Source organism: Hoplias malabaricus, chromosome 18, assembly GCF_029633855.1.
Source record: "Hoplias malabaricus isolate fHopMal1 chromosome 18, fHopMal1.hap1, whole genome shotgun sequence".
NCBI classification, from domain to species: Eukaryota; Metazoa; Chordata; class Actinopteri; order Characiformes; family Erythrinidae; genus Hoplias; species Hoplias malabaricus.
The window spans coordinates 23,957,994-23,976,936 of NC_089817.1; the positions used below are offsets into that span (position 1 = coordinate 23,957,994).

Genomic DNA, 18,943 nt, shown 5'->3' on the forward strand with positions numbered 1-18,943 from the left:
GTGAACTTGCAAATAAAGCCTTGTGGGGCATTGGAACTGTGTTCTCTAGAGAAAAGGAGCAAATTCCAGTAACACTGGATCAAATAAGCAATGACCTCACATGACCTCACTAATGTTTATGTAGATGAAAACCATCAGATCCTCACCGCAATGTTTTAGCATTAGAACTAATGTTTCTTTTAGAAGAGTTTATCCTGTTACAACAGTAAAAGAGGACAAACCCACTGTTATAACCCTGTTTTCAGAAGGTATGTTACTAATACGTGACAGTGTACTGCACTCTTTAAAAGAAATGTAAACCATGAAATCATGCTTCAGGATCTGCCAAGAAATGCTCCGACTGACAGTAGTTTAGGATAAGGAAAAAGGAAATATTCAGCCATTTTTTCCCCAGTTAATCCTTTAAGAAACAAGCCCTGTGTTGTATGAGGATTGGATAGGGTTGGAATGATGAGAACTCTTCACATGACGCGCACGTCCGTGTCGCAGATAAGCAAAGCCCTTCAGATGTGTTGAATGGGAATGTAAATAGCATGAGCAGAAATAAAGCGAGCTCGGTGCAGGTGGGCGTCAGCGTTGTCACTTGCTGTTATTACGGTTTTATTTAGCAGCCCTCCCACGGGAGGCCAGACAGCCACAGCGAAGCGTCCTTTCTGACAGGGCTTCAGCAGTAGGAAGGAGGGAAGCAGAACAGCACGAGGGAGAGAAGGAGAAGAGGGAGAAGAGGAGAAAAGAAAAAAGGCACCCAGAGGCTCATCATTAAATCCTTGCTGTGTCGTCGCTACACTGTGCTGGGCCACTTAAACGATTCTCCTCTCTCGTTCATCATCCTGCGCGCCATCATTAAAGAAGTGCTCCAGATTTTTGTGAACATAATCTGAAAATAATTTAGATGCGTTTTGTCTGTGTTTGGTAAAAGAACAGAACATTCATTGAATAGAAACACATTTTGCTTCTCTTAAGACAAGAACAAAAAGCAGTTTTGGACATTCAGTATATAGAGGCATGTGTTTATTTACGTATTTACATACTTTTTCATTCATTCATTCATTATCTGTAACCGCTTATCCAATTCAGGGTCGCGGTGGGTCCAGAGCCTACCTGGAATCATTGGGCGCAAGGCGGGAATACACCCTGGAGGGGGCACCAGTCCTTCACAGGGTGACACACACATTCACTCACACCTTCGGATACTTTTGAGTCGCCAATCCACCTCTCAACGTGTGTTTTTGGACTGTGGGAGGAAACCCACGCGGACACGGGGAGAACACACCAAACTCCTCACATACAATCACCCAGAGCGGGAATCGAACCCACAACCTCCAGGCCCCTGAAACTGTGTGACTGCGACACTACCTGCTGCGCCACTGTGCCGCACTAATTTACATACTTACTCAAATTTAAAGTTTGGCTGTTATTTAAGATAATAACACCAGCCCTAGCCTCTCTTCGATGTGTGTTGGAAGTCAGCTGGATTTCTGTATTTTGTGACAAATATTTAGTGAGTGATAACTGACCATATAATACAAATAATGAGTGCAAATTGTGGACTATGCCTTTAACCAAATTTATAAAATACCCCCCTCCCCAATATCCCCTTTAAAAAATACAGTAACTACAACAAGCCACATGTAGGATGTCCCCTTCCCAAAGCGTTCTTTCACTATTTATTTTATGTGATTTATAGGATGATTGAGCGCTTCTTCTGCAAAACCCACTGGAGGATTCCTGGCCCCTTTTAGACTTAGAGCTTCCTTTACTTACTTAAAAGGGAAGGATGGATGGATCATCTTTTGGCCTTTGGAAGATCCCAAATAAGCCAATATTGATTTGCAAAAAAGATTTCCAGGATGTGTTTGGTTGTATAATGTGTTTTAATGCTACATTGTTCAGGTATGTTTTCACACATTACACTCTCTGCTCAGCCTCTAGTGCAGTGTGTGTGTTTGTGTGTATGTGTGTGTGGATTACAGGTGTGTAATGGTGTGTGTAACGCGTTTGACAGCCATGGATGGACAGGTTTCCTCTCGCTATAGAAGAGCTATTGTTGTTTTAATGGAGCAGACAAATGCATCTGAGCACTCATGCAGACAAACACACACACATACACACACACACATGCCTCCTTGTATTGCTATCTTTGTAGAAATCTTTCTTTTATAATCCTATTCTAGCTGCCTAGTACAGTCTTTATTTATTATATGAGTCATGCAATCATTGAAACCACAATACATGGGGAGGGTTGCATCAGGAAGGGCACCTGGCATAAAGAACTGTGCCAGATCGATGGTGTGGATCGTGGTTGATCCACTGTGGCGACCCCTGACGGGAGCAGCCGAAAAATGAAGATGAAAAAGATTAAAGTAGCGCACAATAGTTAGACACTTCCCATCACATGTTTAATATCCAGTCAAGACTAATATTAAGTACAGTTTATTCAATGGCATCCAAGGAATACCAAAATACCTAGTGATAAAGGGGACATATGATGAAAAATCAGTTAATTATTTAGTGCTTGAGTACATATAATTGGATGTCTAGAGTGCCGACCAACTCACATACTGTGAAATAAGACAACCTAGTCAGTTTTTAAAACTTCTTAAATCAGTAAATCATTCTGATTTTGTTCTGCTCTTTACGTCAACCGCAGCCACATTAGAATTACCCTCCCTCTCCACAGTGCAAATAAATCCCTATATAGATCGGGTGAATATGTGTGAAGTAGGAAGAGAACCATGTAAAAAAAAAAAAAAAAAAAAACACGAGCAGAGAAGGAAGGAAGAGCTACTGTCTGCCTTGCTCCTCATTGCTTCGCATTGTGTTTGAGCTGAGGGTGAGCTATGTGTGGTTCGTTTTTTTTCAATGGAACAGGCACTGATACCGGTCATTCTGAACAGGTTTGTTTAAACATGAAATTGTGACAAGAACTGTGCTGCATTGTTTGACACTTGTGGTATTTCGACAAAAGTAAATCTTTCATGGAGTCCCCAGGAAACTATGATAACGTGTGGTAAAGGGGTGTAATTTATCATCTTTAATTAGAGAAGTACACAAAAACCTTAGAAGCTTAATATTATATAGAATATTTCAGTATATTATTTTCACTTTCACTTTTAAAATGACGTGATCTTTATTGTTGTGACATAGTGACAGACTCATTTGTAACTCAAGTTACCAAGTATTGTAGCTCATTCAGTTTGTGTTTACTTTCATGCAGTTAGCTGTCTTGTGCATTTAGAGGCAGTTCCCCTTTAAGTGATCTGACACAGCAAAAATAAGTCAATATTATCCACCTATGGAGCAGGAATAGAACAATATTTTCAACTCGGTTCATACTTCTCAAAGTCTGGAGCCCTCTATATTTAAAAAAAATAAATAAAAAAAATCCAGATGCCTTTATCTCTGCTGTGAGCAGAGAGTAAGTATACACACACACACACGTGCATAAATACACATTTATAATGCTGCCTCAAAGCACATACAAATAGTTGTAAAACCTCTTGCCCCAGCACACATGCATGCACACGTTGGTATTGCCTTCCAGTACACACACAGACACATTTGTAATACCTTTATCCCCTAGCGTACACGCACATACACACACACACACATACACATAAAGCATAGGACATTAGTGTATCCCTTCCCAGATAGAATGTATAGAAAGTGCATGAAGGGCAGCTAAAACAGTGTCGTCCATCCCAGCGGGCAGTGAGGGGGACTTTCAGCTGTGGCCTGTGCTGATTTATGACAGTATTTGCACTTTCACTCTTTACCTGTGTCTCTGCCCCTCCTGTGGAGGTCACCTCTACACATATGTTGTCCTTCTTTCCTTGCGCTACCTTCCACTGTCAAGCATGCGCTGAATGCCTGAGTGTGTATCACATCCACACTGTGAAAATAAACACTTTGAAGATATCAGAAGACATGGAAAAATGTAACAAAGACGTGATATATTGAATCTAGTAGGACGCAGAAAGAAATTGAAAAGTTTACTACCCTTGAAAGAACAATGAAAATCTAAGTCAAATAGGTAGCCTTCAATTCCACTCTGATCTGTGAACACAAAAGGATTTAACTAAACTATATTCTCAGCTGTGACTCTTATTCTGTAGTTCCTCCGTGCTGTTGTTTATTAATTGTAAGTTTTAAAAAATATTAAGGGTTTAAAATCGAGGTGTCAAATTATTTCATTATATATCATGATTAATTGTGTAATTTTGTGCACTTAACAGTGGTTAATCAAAAATTGATTTATTTGCTCATATTTGGACCTAAAGTGTAGATTTCCTGTTCTAAATATGTACCTCTTATTATAGACAAAAATGGACAATAGAAAGCCTTAAAACTGTCTTTCCAGAGCCATGCGATGTGGATTTTGTATCGTGGACCATTCTCAGTCTATCATTTCTGTTGCAATATTATGATTATTTGTTGTTTGTGCTCTTGTTATGACTTTCTACATTGAGTTTATTATTAGCAACTTCAATGCAAGAACAATACCCTTATCCTGGTTTACTCTCTATCTTCATGGACAGAGTCATTGGAACCCACATATCAGCAGTTGCAGAAGATGAAGTTGGACAAGAGCCCGTTCGTGGTGGTGTCCGTTATTGGCCAGGAGCTACTGACCGCTGCCCACCATGGTGCCTCTGTGGTGGTCTTGGAGGCAGCGCTAAAGATTGGCACCTGCAGCCTCAAGCTGCGTGGCTCTGTTTTCTCGGCTCTCAGCAGCGCCTACTGGTCACTGGGCAACACGGAGAAGAGTACTGCCTACATGCAGCAAGATCTGGAAGTGGCCAAAACTTTAGGTGAGTGCACATCAAAAAGCATGTCTCCGAAATAGTGATATATTGTTAGAGCTAGTGTATTATTGTTATTATAATTGAGATAGAGTGCATTATTGTATAGAGCTGTATTGTAAACTGCAAATACCACAGAACACCTGAAAATTGCAATTAAACATTTTGGGTTCTCTGCCGAAGCCACTTCATCAGTCTTCACCACAAAGTATGAAATGGAGGAACGCTGGCTCGAAGATAATACGCCTGTATTAAAAAGCTTGTCGCTGTCTCTGCATCAATTAAATTTAGAGAACGGAGACAACAGAGAATGCAAATCTGTATTTGCATGTAACAAAAAAAATAAAATAAAATTCATTATTTATTAATTCATTATCTGTAACTGCTTATCCAGTTCACAGACACACACACACTTTCGAATACTTTTGAGTCGCCAATCCACCTAGCAACGTGTGTTTTTGGACTGTGGGAGGAAACCGGAGCACCCGGAGGAAACCCACGCGGACACAGGGAAAACACATCAACTCCTCACAGACAATCACCCGGAGCAGGAATCGAACCCACAACCTCCAGGCCCCTGGAGCTCTGTGACTGCAACACTACCTGCTGCACCACCGTGCCGCCCCTAAAAATAAGATCTATAATAAAAATATAAATACAGCAGACATTTGCAATTTATGTCATATCTTCTGTATCTTTACTGGTGAGCTACAATGCAGAAATCTGATTACTACCTGACTTATTTAGACCTGGAGTTTAACCATTACAGGGTTCCAGCAGGTCCTTTAAAAGTCTTAAAATTTCTTTAATTAAAACCCTCGTAATTACTGTCTTAAATTTATCGTAAATTTGCTGTAGGTATTACATTTTCAGACGGTGCGTTTAATGCCAATGGGGAAGCACATTGGTCCACCGTAAAACATCTAACATGTATTTGTTTGATGAACTTAGCACAAAGACCGTGTAACAAATGAGAGCCGTATAATATTCGTATTTTCGGCCGTGGCTGACATTGGTCGGCGTGTCGCATTTTGCAGTTGTCGAGGTGAGCGGTAATACATGTTGGGAAAGATGGGAAAGTGCAAATTTAACAATAAATGAATGGAAGAAGATGTATTTAGGAGGTGGTTGGTGCCAACTGAAAACAAAAGTTAGGCAATGTGCAAATTTTGCAAAAATACTTTTTCGTTAAGGACCATGGGGGTTAAAGCCATAAAGTCGCATATGAAAAGAGGAAAGCACCAGCGGTAAATGGCAGCAACTAGCCATAGCAACCCCAGGCTAATTCCTGCATTGTTTGCAACACGACTCAACGTCACAAATTCAGATGCCACCTCTCAGTCGGCTATGAAAAGCTTCACATTAGCTCAGAGTTTAAGGGATGTAACTATTGGTAGTTGTAGTTGATTTTGTTTAAATATGTCGATTTGTGATTTTATGGGTTGTTGTTCGGACAGTTGTACAAGTTTAGCAAACAAACTAGCCATAGCAACAGTAAAAATTCATGTAAGGGCTAATGAGCTGTAAATAGAGATGCAGAATCAAGCTATGTTGTAAATATAAATTAGATATGTTGTATTTTAGCACAGAATACAATGATTTTGTATCTGTATGTGTGTATGTGTATATATAAGCAAGAAATCATTAAAATAACAAATAATAACAAAAGAATAATTGCGTTTTTTCACAATTAGGTGGTCAGGGGGTTTGATAAATGTTATTGATCGATCTCCCTCACCGCTATATAAGCACAACTATTATTATTATTATTATTAGTAGTAGTAGTAGTAGTAGTAGTAGTAGTTCTGTTCTTGTATTATTAGTAGTATTGTTCTGCATCACAATGAAACAGAATTGAAATGATTATTGATAACAAATGGGAAACGTTAAGGTTTGATTTCCAATGCAGGAGAAAATAAATTTGGTATTTTCTACCAAAGAAATTGTCATGACATTTTTGGGTCTTAAATTATATTTACTGAGGTCTTAAAAAGCATTAAATTTGACTTTTAAAATGGTGCAAGAACCCTGCATTATCTGATTACAGACATGCATGTAAATGAAACCATTCTGACAAAACTGACCCATTTGATGATCATGCAGTTATCAGATTATTAAGTACACATTAACATTCTCACTGACAATAATTCTGATTGTTTAAGTTCGTTTAAACTCTGTTTACCAATTTTGTTTACGTCTTTATGATTTAATTATTCATTTATTCTCAGATAGTATGAATCCCATTTCTTATTTGTACTCTAAAATCTTCCCCTGTGAAATAGGACAACTGTTCAACAGTGTGATACATCATCCGAACACCAATTTAAAATAAGCGTGCTTCATTCACAAGCTACTAGCGGTGTCCTGTAGGGAGCTCTGTGAAATTTAGGGCATCATGCCTTAAAGATGTTCAATAATCCTTTTATATCACCCACTTCTAACTTGTCTGTAATATGAAAGTGAATGTATTCCCCTGTTTGGCAGCTTTTTGTTGGAAGCTTCCAGTGCCACATTAAATGTTGCAGTGCGGTTGTAGGGTCGGGTGCCCGAATGTAATTGCTTCACCATTTAAGGTAGTTACTGAAAATTCACTAGATACCTACTGAGATATCAGCATATTATCAGTGATGTTTTATGCAGTAAAGGGTCATAATATATTAAAATGCATAAAAGGAGATAATACAATGGTTATCATAGGTTTTAAAACACAAAATAAGGACATTTGTTTGTTTATTTATTCATAACACTCTGAAAAAATCCCTGTTTCAAGGGCTATATTGCCCTAACCCTTCACCCTTGCACTCAGTCCCGACCAGAATTGAGACCCACTACCCCTAGGCAAAACATGGGGTAAGGCTAAGTGGTAGGGCCAAGGGGCAAAATAGGATTCACCCTTAATCATGTATATGTGGTTTCTGACACTGTATTTCCAGTATACATTCAAAGAATGAGTTACCCAAATACATAAAAACAGCAGTATTCACCATCTTTTGGTATTTGAGGAAATGTAAACTAGATTTTCCAAGGAACTTTTCTCTAACTGAGGAGGAGGGAATGTGGCTTAGTTTGTTCAGTGAGGCTTGACTGGAGAGGATAATGCCTGCCCTTGAGAGATACAGCGCAGGCCGTTGATGGAAAGGCTGAACTGATGAATTAATGTACTTTTGCGCCAGCCCTTGCGTTAGCATGAGGATGATGGACACAGTTCTGACCTTGAGCGCACAGAAATAGTTTGCCATTTCTCCTCAGTGTGAGTCGTTCAGTCGTTTTTCTGTGAGCTAATTAATGTGACCTGAATCAGCCCATTTTAATTATGTTCCACCTTAATTAAGGTAAATGGTACTCATGTTTAATTAAAGTTGGTTATTTGGTTAAGTTTTTATTTTCTTCACATGAATATATTGCAGGTAGATAAGATAACACCAGTAACATTTCTGACCTTGGTCCCCAGGAGGTATTGCATCTCATAAAGTATACATTTAACATAGTGCACGCTTCCACCAGGAGTACAACACCATAAATATTCACCAGGCTCCCCGGATGTCTGTCTTATAGGCCGGCTTTGTTGAGACATGAAAGGTTTTCACAGTTTGAGCATGCCACTCTCCAGTGCTTGCCTCCTGCCTTTGCACATTCGGCGACTGCTGATCCGTGCAAACATGAGTTTGTGTGTTTGTGTGTATGTGTGTGTGTGAATGAAAGAGCTGTGGTTCAACTCACGCATTTAACACATTAGAGTACAGCTCTGGAGATCGAAAGAGGGGCTGCTCTCTGAGTGAGCAGTCAGTGTGAAGGAATTGTGTGTGTGTGTGTGTTTGTGTGTGTGTGTGTGTGTTTACACGGCACACAAAAGCTACTGATATTAGTACTAGGGGTTAGGTTTAAGCACAGTTTGCCACTGATCACATGAAGAGCACACATACAGATAGCTGACAAGGGCAGATTCTTCTAGTGGTAGATGGTATATCATAGAGCAGTGGTTCTCAAACTTTGTAGACCATGTACCACTCATTATAATGATAAATATCAAATCAAAACCTCAAAATACTACCTATCCACCACAGAACTTCTACACAGAAGGCATACAAATGCATTTACCAGTCTCTACGTTGAAGTGAAAGGGCTGAGCTTAGCCATGCAGTGGAAGGGATTAGATCAGCAAGATTTAAACGCAAATCTGGCTCAGCATCCATTTTGTTACAGTACTTGGTCTTGTCATCTCTTTCTTAAGCGGTAAACAAAGTTCTTCACCAGTTTTGTGTGGCTTACATTCTTCTGCAATCCAGACACTAGCATTGTAAGGTGATTTAGAAAGTGGTGTGGCAATATTCTTTATTGTGGATGTGCACTGCTTTGCCCATGTTTTGTTTTTTAATGCAAAACACAAATTAGTTTTATTTCATTACGTGGATTCTGAAACAGACTGTAATTTACGCATGAAAACTGTAGATTTACATTTATTTGATAATAGTTTTTTCAGTGAATGCAGTCAATTTTCAGATGTCATCTGGCTTACCACGTCAGGATGCTTTACATATTTTTCTCTGCAATCTATTTTTTTTCAAAGCCCTAATCTAAGAGATTTTGAAAAAAATGTCCATTACTGGGGACATGAATAGCAAGAGCTTCGGTTACGAAAAACAGTGTCTAGATCTTTAGGGATCTATGTGGGGAGGCACATCAGTAAAAAGGCTTAGACATCATGGTTGCGCATTGGTGTACACATTCAATGACTGGGGTAGTGCACTGTATTAATATGTAAGGAAAAACAGAAGAGTACCTCTCCTCAGGTGATTGAAAATGTAAGTGCAGGATGTGACCAGACTCAGCAAGAAAGGTCCATTTACATCTACCCAGAGAGGGGTTTTATAGTAGGGTTGCGGTGCACCAACCCCTCTATTACGACAAATGCACATTTATGAGTTTAGTGCTGCATAGATCATAGGTCGTGGTCTAAAGAACAGTGGAAATATGCGATCTGGTCATATGATTCTTTGGGAGGATGTGTGAGTAAATCAGGATATTCCTTTAGTAATGGGTTTTGATTCTCGGTTGAAGTTTTGATATATTTTCAAACATATCACAATCATCTTACTTAGTTATGTATTGGCAGTGCTAGGATTCTGATTAAGGGTTGATAAACTAATTTTGAGTTTATGCTTTGTGTCAGATTTGAAGAAGAGCATCTGCAGATTTCGATGGAGCTGGAAATCCTTGCTTGAACTCTGTGATGTCATTGTTGTGTTATCTTCTAACGGAGGGCCCCTGGACAGCTATGTTCACTTTTTCATACGCAGCACAACTTAACGTGAAGACCTAGGGCAAGATTCCTCACATCCAGTCCCTGAAGCAGCTCAGCACTTAAAATGTTTTGTGTTTTCCTGTGCAGAAACAGCTGACTCAGCTCAGCAGCCGGTTGCCAGACCTTTTTATAAAGCATGACAGATCTGAGAAACACTCAAATTTATAAGGTATTGGGGTCCACAAGACTGGGATTGGAAAGCAGTGATCTACAGCCAGTACTCCACATCAGACTGCTAAAGGAAATGCCTTATCCATCAAACTAATCTTGAGAATTATGTGAAAAACTGGGGATAAGCCCTTATGGGGAGTCGGGGCTCATGCCAAAATGTGATATTATGTGTGTATATATTTGTTATAATTATACAGATGCTGATAAGTAAATATTTATAAAAAGTACAATTTGGAACTTGATCAACTAGGATTAGCATACAGAGAACTGTAGTATGTGTTGGTAGAGGTTTAAAAAATATATATAATGCAATGAACATTCTATTTTTTTGGATTAAAAAATACAAGTTCACATGTCAGTTTAAAATATTGATCCAGCATTTTATATCAGCAAATTTTTGCTTTACCTACTAAAATATGGTGGCGCAGCAGGTAGTGTCGCAGTCACACAGCTCCAGGGACCTGGAGGTTGTGGGTTCAGTTCCCGCTCCGGGTGACTGTCTGTGAGGAGTCTGGTGTGTTCTCCCTGTGTCCGCGTGGGTTTCTTTTGGGTGCTCCGGTTTCCTCCCACAGTCCAAAAACACACATTGGTAGGTGGATTGGAGACTCAAAAAAATGTGTCCATAGGTGTGAGAGAATGTGTGAGTGCGTGTCACTCTGTGAAGGACTGGCGCCCCCTCCAGGGTGTGTTTCTACCTTGCACCCAGTGATTCTGGGTAGGCTCCAGACCCACCGCGACCCTGAACTGGATAAGTGGTTACAGACAATGAATGAATGAATAGCAAATGATGTCTCGATTATTTAGCCAAAATTAGTTTTTAATGGGGTAAGTTCTTAAAATATGTGCTGTCTATGTATTTACACACACATGGTACAATTATTATTAGAATTAGAATCACTTTATTGGCCACAGTGCTTGCACTTTGTTCTTCGCATTTAACTGAAACACATTAACTGAAACACACGTGAAGTGAAACACATTTACACACACACTAGTGAACACTAGGGGGCAGTGAGCACACATGCCTGGAGCAGAGGGCAACCCTAGCTACGGCGCCCGGGGAGCAGTTAGGGGGTAGGTGCCTTGCTCAAGGTTACTTCAGTCATAACCTGCTGGCTCTGGGGATCAAACCAGCAACCTTCTGGTTACAAGCCCAGTTCCCTAATCACCAGACCATATGCATTTAGTGCATTTAAAAAAAAAAAAAATTTTGTTGGTAGGTGGTGCAGCAGGTAGTGTAGCAGTTACACAGCTCCAGGGACCTGGAGGTTGTGGGTTCGATTCCTGCTCCGGGTGACTGTCTGTGAGGAGTTCGTGTGTTCTCCCTGTGTCTGCGTGGGTTTCCTCCGGGTGCTCCGGTTTCCTCCCACAGTCCAAAAAAAAACACACGTTGATAGGTGGATTGGCGACTCAAAAGTGTCTGAAGGTGTGAATGTGTCTGTGTTGCCCTGTGAAGGACTGGCGCCCCCTCCAGGGTGTATTCCTGTCTTGCGCCCAATGATTCCAGGTAGGCTCTGGACTCCTGGATTGGATAAGTGGTTACAGATAATGAATGAATTAATGTTTGTTGGTTTGTATTTAATCTTGTTTAATGGTTATTTTTATTTATATATTTATGGTACTCTAGGATTCAACAATGTGAATAGAAATCACTTAGAACTGTCATGAAAGAAGAGCGTTTGAGTTGATTCATGTGACTTCAGAAAGTACACCCCTAGTTTTTAATATTTTTTGGTTTGTAGATCATAAAAAATACACTGACATATGACAGTTGCAAAAGTGTGAGAATGGATCCAGGCCTGTGTGTGTGTGTGTGTGTGTGTATGCGTGTGAACTGACACCACCTCATTGACTCTTCCAGGTGACCAGACGGGTGAGTGCAGGGCTCATGGGAACCTGGGGTCAGCCTTCTTCTCCAAGGGCAATTACCGTGAGGCTCTGACCAACCACAGAAACCAGCTCGTCCTGGCCATGAAACTCAAGGACAGAGAGGTAAACCACGCTGCGTTTGTGTGTGTGGGTGTTTGTTTGTGTAAGTGTCTTTTTGTCGGTTCCTCTGTAAAACAAGTCCTTGCCATAATGTTTTATCAGCGGACGGCAGTTTGTACTGTGGGAGTGATAAATGTCATTGTCAGATCTTTTGTCCGGTCCAGTGGCCATCATGTTTTTTGGCCTCACACTCAGTCTGGCTTGTGTTTCTATATGTTTTTCTTTGCTGCACAAGCTTATATAAAGTTCAGTTATGAAAAAAATATATTAATATTATTGAGTTGTCTTTTAGTATAAAATAAAGCACTTCATAATATTATGGCTTCCATTATTTGGAGCATTGTTATTGGATAAGTTGAATTTCTTTGTTGTTATTGATATTGTTGTTGTTTATCCACTATATGGTAAAATCATTTTTTCCTTTACTGTAGTATCAATTTCTATTGATCTAGCAAAGCTTTACAGTAGATTCTGGAACATTGCTGTGAACAGTTTGATTGCATTCTGCCAGAAAACATAAGTGAGGACTGTTACTGGTGTTGGATGATTATTCTTGATCACAATCGGCACTCTGGCTCATCACTAAGGTAGTATATGTAGCTCTGTCTTGCCAGAGTACACAGTTGCCCAGTGCTGGCAGGTTTTTACTTCTCTAACTGACACTTGGATTTGAGCATGCTCATGTGCAGCTGTTCCACTTGTCTTTTCCATAGAGATTATAAATGCTGTGCATGCTCAAATGAATGTCTGCTCACAGGGGGTGCACCGTAAAAAGCAGCTGAATTCATTAATTGTAAGTAGTGCCTACAGACATGTAGCTTATTAATGTCTCTAGCGCTGTGTAGTCACGGTCATTGGCTGTTTTACTGTTAAAGAAAAGATAAATACTACAGATGTTCTAAAATGTTAGTCTATGAAAATATGTTCGTCCACTCCAGGGTGTATTCCCGCCTTGCGCCCAATGATTCCAGGTAGGCTCTGGACCCACCGCGACCCTAAATTGGATAAGCGGTTACAGATAATGTATGGATGGATGAATATGTTCATAAGTTTAAAGGGTTCTCCAATTATCAGTTTGAAAAATCCTCCTCAGCTCATTCTGTCCAAATGCTCAAGCGTGGGACAAAACAATCCAAAAATGGTGTTGAAATATGTCCTTCCACTATTTTTCAGCTGTAATTTGAAAAAAAAAAAGTTCTTAAGGTGTAACTATGATTTAAAGACATAAGAAACTGTGTTATGTGGAAAGAAGGGCTATGTCTAGTTGGGAGACCCCTCCTCTTCCAGTTTTCAAGAGGTCTGAGCTGTGGCCGATTCTTGGAGGTTTCTTGAACACCAGGCCCCATTCACACATGGTAGCACACACTGGCACCAATTAATGCTTCCCCCATCACACCGCTGCCTCTCCACAGCAGACACCCAGCGCAACCTGCCAGCGCTGCTGCAGCACATGCTGGGAAACGAGGGGTGTCAGATCTGTGGTGCTATACTCAAGCTTCGTAGTAGGAGAATGGATGGAGCAAATGAGATAGATATAGCTTGTGTGGCAGGATGTGTTTGTGTATGTGTGTGTGAGTGTGTATGTGTGTTTTTTGTGTTGAGAAATAGATAAACTACAGCCCTCATCTGCTCCAGTTCATCATTAGTCACTGCTGCCTTTAGAAGGTCACGGTGATGCTTAATGTGACTTTTGTTTCCTCCAGCTCTGCTTTTTGTCTTTTGTCTTTTATCACTGTGCACTCTAAGCACCTCTCAGTGTACACGTGAACAAGGGTGTTTTGATGCAGTTAAATTCTTTTTTTTTTTGTGAAAAGCAAATTGAAATTTAGAACACAATTCATATTCTAATAAAAAAGCTGATAATACATAAACGCAGACAATGAAATGAAATAGATTTGTAAAATGATTACAGGACAGTGTGGGCAACAGTGCATTCCATTAAATCCACTGTCCTCGACAAGAGACAACATTCACTATAAATAACCCAAGCTTCTTAATAAAATAATACATTCCACATTAAACTGCACAGCAGCTATCTTTTGTCACTTAAGCTTCATAATTGAATTTTCTAGTTTCCAGGTTCAGAGGTTACATACTTTCTCAATTCCACCTTAAATGATGCAGCATGTGGCACCTCTTCATCAAAGGAAGGAAACAAACTTCTTTTTTTATCTACACTTTACGATATTTGATCATGATTACTGGGCTAAATAGATGTGTTAAGGTGCACGCATTGCCTACACAGGTTTTCAATTACTTAGAGAAGTAGTGTTAATAGAATGGTGGCTCAGATTACTGTAACCCGTGCGAAAAGTCAGCTGGAGGTGTATAAAGGTCTCCCAACATTAGACTGGTGCACAGGTCAAAATTAAATTCTTAAATGACCACTTAAAATGTTCAGAGAGTTGATGACCTTTGTCAGTGATGTATCAGATCAGTCATGAAAGTAGGTAAATGATTAAACGTGTGGTACATTTGAGGCCAAAATGTCTGCGTTCACACAACAGGGAAAAGTGACACAAATCCAGTCTTTTTCTTCATATGTGACACAGAGGTGCCATTGGTGAGACTGTGTGCACAGCAACGAAGAAGGCATTGCATCTGACATTTACGCCAGTCTGCCTGGACCCTCTGCATATTTTCGCACTGCCAGGAGGCTTTGAGAAATGGTCTATGTATGTTCCTCTGACGCATTTTTGCTGTAATTTAAGGAATTTAGGGAATAGACCCAGACAAAGTCAAAGCATTTTCATGTCCTAAAATAATATTGGGAAATGTGAAAAACATGACATTTCTTAATCCAGGTACCTATCACTACTTTATGAGTAAGTCAACCTCACATTGCACAGTGCACATTGGTATTAAACTTGTTTAAAGAAATGAAAATGTGAAGAAGTGTTGTAATTTTCATGTCTGTTTGAAGCTCATTCTGTTGGCTCTTTTGTCCTCTCTCTTTGGAGAGCCCATGATTGCAAGAAATCTTTTGGAGGTTCATACATCCAGCCTTTGGATATTTACTGACATTTGGAATCAGTTCATGTGCTAATATTCTAGTATGTCTTTATATTAAGTTATGTTTCTCATAGACTATCATTTAGATAAAAGTAAACAGGTCGTTTTTGGATAGAGCACCACACAGTGAAAGAACATTCAATTTCCATTCCTTCATTCAAAACAGAAGCGCTTCAGACGAAACGTATGTACCTTTATCTCAGTGGTCAGTGGGTGAAGCAATGCCTTTTGCACGGTTTAGGAGCATGATATGATCAGACTAATGTTGGATGTAGGTCATATATGTCAAGGTAGTGTGAACAGGGTGACACAAAACTGTGGCGTTCACTCTTTGCGGGGATGTCTTAGCAACGTGCTGCTGCGAGTAGAAGGGAGCACAATTGGATTTGCTTTCTCAGAGTTGGAACATAGGCCCTGAAATTAAGATATTTTTTATTTATTGTGTCAACTCTTAGTTGAATAGTAAATAAATAAAAGTAAATGCAATAGATATGGAAATCCTGATAATGGTGATACAGATATCACTGACTTAAAAATAATCATTAGATTAGTAGATTGATTGGGAAAAATGTCAATAGATAAACCTATTATCGAAGTAATCAATAGATGCAACCTTTGTGTAAGTGTGTGACAGTGATGAAGTGTGTGTGTGTGTCTGTGTCTGTGTATGCAGTGGTGTATGCCTCCTGTTGTTGTGTACTGCTGTGAGCTGTGCTATTTAATGGTATCATCTGCTCGGCAGCACCTGCTCTCATTTCAGAAACACTCTAACCCCATGTCTCTCTAATTACAGCAGTGTTTTCTTCCTTCATCACTGCACAACAAAACTGCAACTGCCTGCACACACCTGCAGCACACATAATACACACACACCTACAGCAGCGCTTTAACACTGCAACAAACCCTATTATTACAGAGTCTGAAGACATTTCATATCTCACTAAAATTGTATGCACGTTTGAAAAAATCTGCTCAACCTTGCTATAGCAATGTATCAGTTAAGAAACCCAAAACGTTCTTTGCTGAACTAGAATGGGTAAAATATATTAGCAATAAGGAAGATGTTAATAAAGCTGATGGCAAAGAGTGAATAATGGAGGTGTTGACATCAAATAAATCCTGAAAATAAATGTAGAGTGTGTGTGTGTGTGTGTGTGTGTGTGGATATAGAATAAGTTCCATCACGCCGTGGTGTTATATTCATGCATCCAGATATTTTTTGAGCATTTTAGTTTTTCTGTCTCCCATCTACTTGAAATTGTGTCATAGGTCACCGAAAACAGAAGCTTTGAAATGGTCCCCAGTGTGGAGATTAGTGGGTTTATTGTGGGCATGTAAACACACAGTGATATTTTTTTTAAATCCTGACATTATGCCATGAACTTGCATGTTGTTTAATGATATTTCATTTATTGAACATACAGAATTCTGTTTAAAATATGGCTTATCACTGGTTTGGGGGTTGACAGCATTTGCGGGTTAATAACGCGTGTAACTGACTTCTCATTTGGCTTTTCATTAAATGCTAGTGCGTAGACATCAGAATAAGCTATATAAATGTGTTTTGAACTTGACTGCGAATATTTAAAAAATCTTAGTGATTATAAGGTTGTGACTTGACAATCATCAACCAAAGTAAAGATGTTAAAAGCAAATCCTAACTTCATTAAGGGAGAAAAAATAACAAATAAACACCCACTTTGATTTCTATGGATGATGAGGATGATATGGACATTTCAGACGTAGCAATGTATCCATGGTAACGTAAACAACTCCATGGGAACTTTCTTTCTATGAAAAATTACTATGAACTATGTGTGACACATTGAACTTTGGGGCTTGGAGGGATTTTCAGGAAAGCATTTATTTTTTACAAATATAATATTAGCCAAGGCCTCTTATACCAATAGCCGAAGTTTGTCACATGCAACCCCTGTTACAGTTTAAACATAAACACACAATAAAATATGCATACCCTTACATACTTAAGTAATCCCAATGTATGTCCTCTCCAGTTCTTTCTTAAATATTCCATCCTTTGGCTTCTAGTCTAACCAAGAAGCACTCTGAAAAGAAAACTTTAAAATTAAAAAACATAGATATAGATCTGCTCCTGAGGGCGAAAAGCTAGATGTGAAACTATTCAGATAAGATTATTTTGGCCCAGCAAAATGAATGTAGGCCTAGTCCAGTTGGGAAAAATTTCCAGTAAAGTTTTTAAAGTGAAAACATTTAACACGGTAAACTTCAACAAAGCATAAAAACATTTGTTACTCATATTTTTTCAGGCGTTTTAGTCGTACAGCATGGGCTCTATCAGTGCCCAGTGCCCAGTGCCCATATTTGAGCCAGCCCAGGCTGCGAGGGAGTGCATGAAAACACATTTAACCTCACTCTTTCTTGGAGGGCAGGATGTATGTGTCTGTTAGTTAACATAAAACAACTGTGCAGTTAACATTTTCCTTCAAGAATATTAAGCCATTCACTGTTGTGTTTGAGAATGCAAAAATTACATCTTAACTGACTTCACATGTCCCAGAGGAAACGTACTAGCCATGAACATTTCTATCAAATTTGATTATTGGTCTTTCATGGCATTAGCCAATTAATAATCAAATTGATTAGTCATTCCCATTTACACTAGTCTTCCTCAATAATCGTTTGGTAGCACTTGCTAATTGCTAATTGCTAGAGTCTTATCTAATGCATAGAGACTTGTTTAAAAAAAAGAAATTAGTTTAAAAAATATATAGAATAATCTCTCTTTTTTGTTTGTTTGTTTATTTTTTTCCCTCATTATCTTTCCCCAAAGTAGTGTAGCTGAAATGACAATAAATTTAATCAGCAAAGACCGTTCATATACATTAAATGTTGAAAATGTTATAATGTACTGTTTTCCATGTGGCCACTGACTCCAAATTGGATACCTTAGAAATAACATTGGGGAGCACATTTAGTAATCAGTTCGTAAGGAAATCATTCTTTGCAAAATTTATGGAATGAGGTAAAAAAGATATTTGATGTGTATCTGAAATATGCGTATTATATGAGTATTATGATGCTTATCTGACCATGGGTAGGCTACATGCCATGCGCCATGGATGTGTTCACTGTATTTCTGCTCTGACCTTTGTGCAGTATTAATGCATTATTGGATTTATTTTAAACTACAGCAACAAACATGTTTAAAATGAAGAGTAATTAAGAAACAGATATTACCGTCTGTGTTAAAGGCCCCAACGAGTATTTGGATATTTGTTTGGAAACTGTTTTGCCTCGCCATACATAATTCATGAATTATCTACCTGTGTCTATGTTCCTTTATGACACTTTCTGTTTATTTATATAACAGCATTAAACAATGCTTTTCTTATTTATTAAAAGTTAATACAAAGGCCATATCAGACAACAATATAAAATATTTTCAAATATTCATTAAAAAAAAACACAGTTTAGGGTTGCAACCATTGTCGTTACTAAGCAACTAGTTCTGAGCTGACTGTGCTGTGTGTGTGTGCGTGTGTGTGTGTGTTCATTCTGAAGGCTTGTAGACACAAATGTTAATTGGTGAGTTCACATATTTCAAGGAGCCAGCTTTCCTGAAACGTTTGTTTAATTACAGTTAGTGTGATCTCCATAAAAATGCATGAAATTAAATGTGATGCAT

General features: G+C 39.0%; 1 protein-coding gene across 3 annotated transcripts in view; it reads left to right on the forward strand.

The window, feature by feature from the left end:
* Positions 1–18,943, forward strand: part of ttc28 (tetratricopeptide repeat domain 28) — a 260,887-nt gene that overhangs the window by 154,027 nt on the left and 87,917 nt on the right. For all 3 annotated transcript variants that reach the window (XM_066650646.1, XM_066650647.1, XM_066650648.1), the window contains 2 exons: positions 4,539–4,811; positions 12,137–12,267. In XM_066650646.1, the coding sequence (XP_066506743.1) occupies positions 4,539–4,811; positions 12,137–12,267 (404 nt within the window). The remainder of the gene's footprint in view (positions 1–4,538; positions 4,812–12,136; positions 12,268–18,943) is intronic.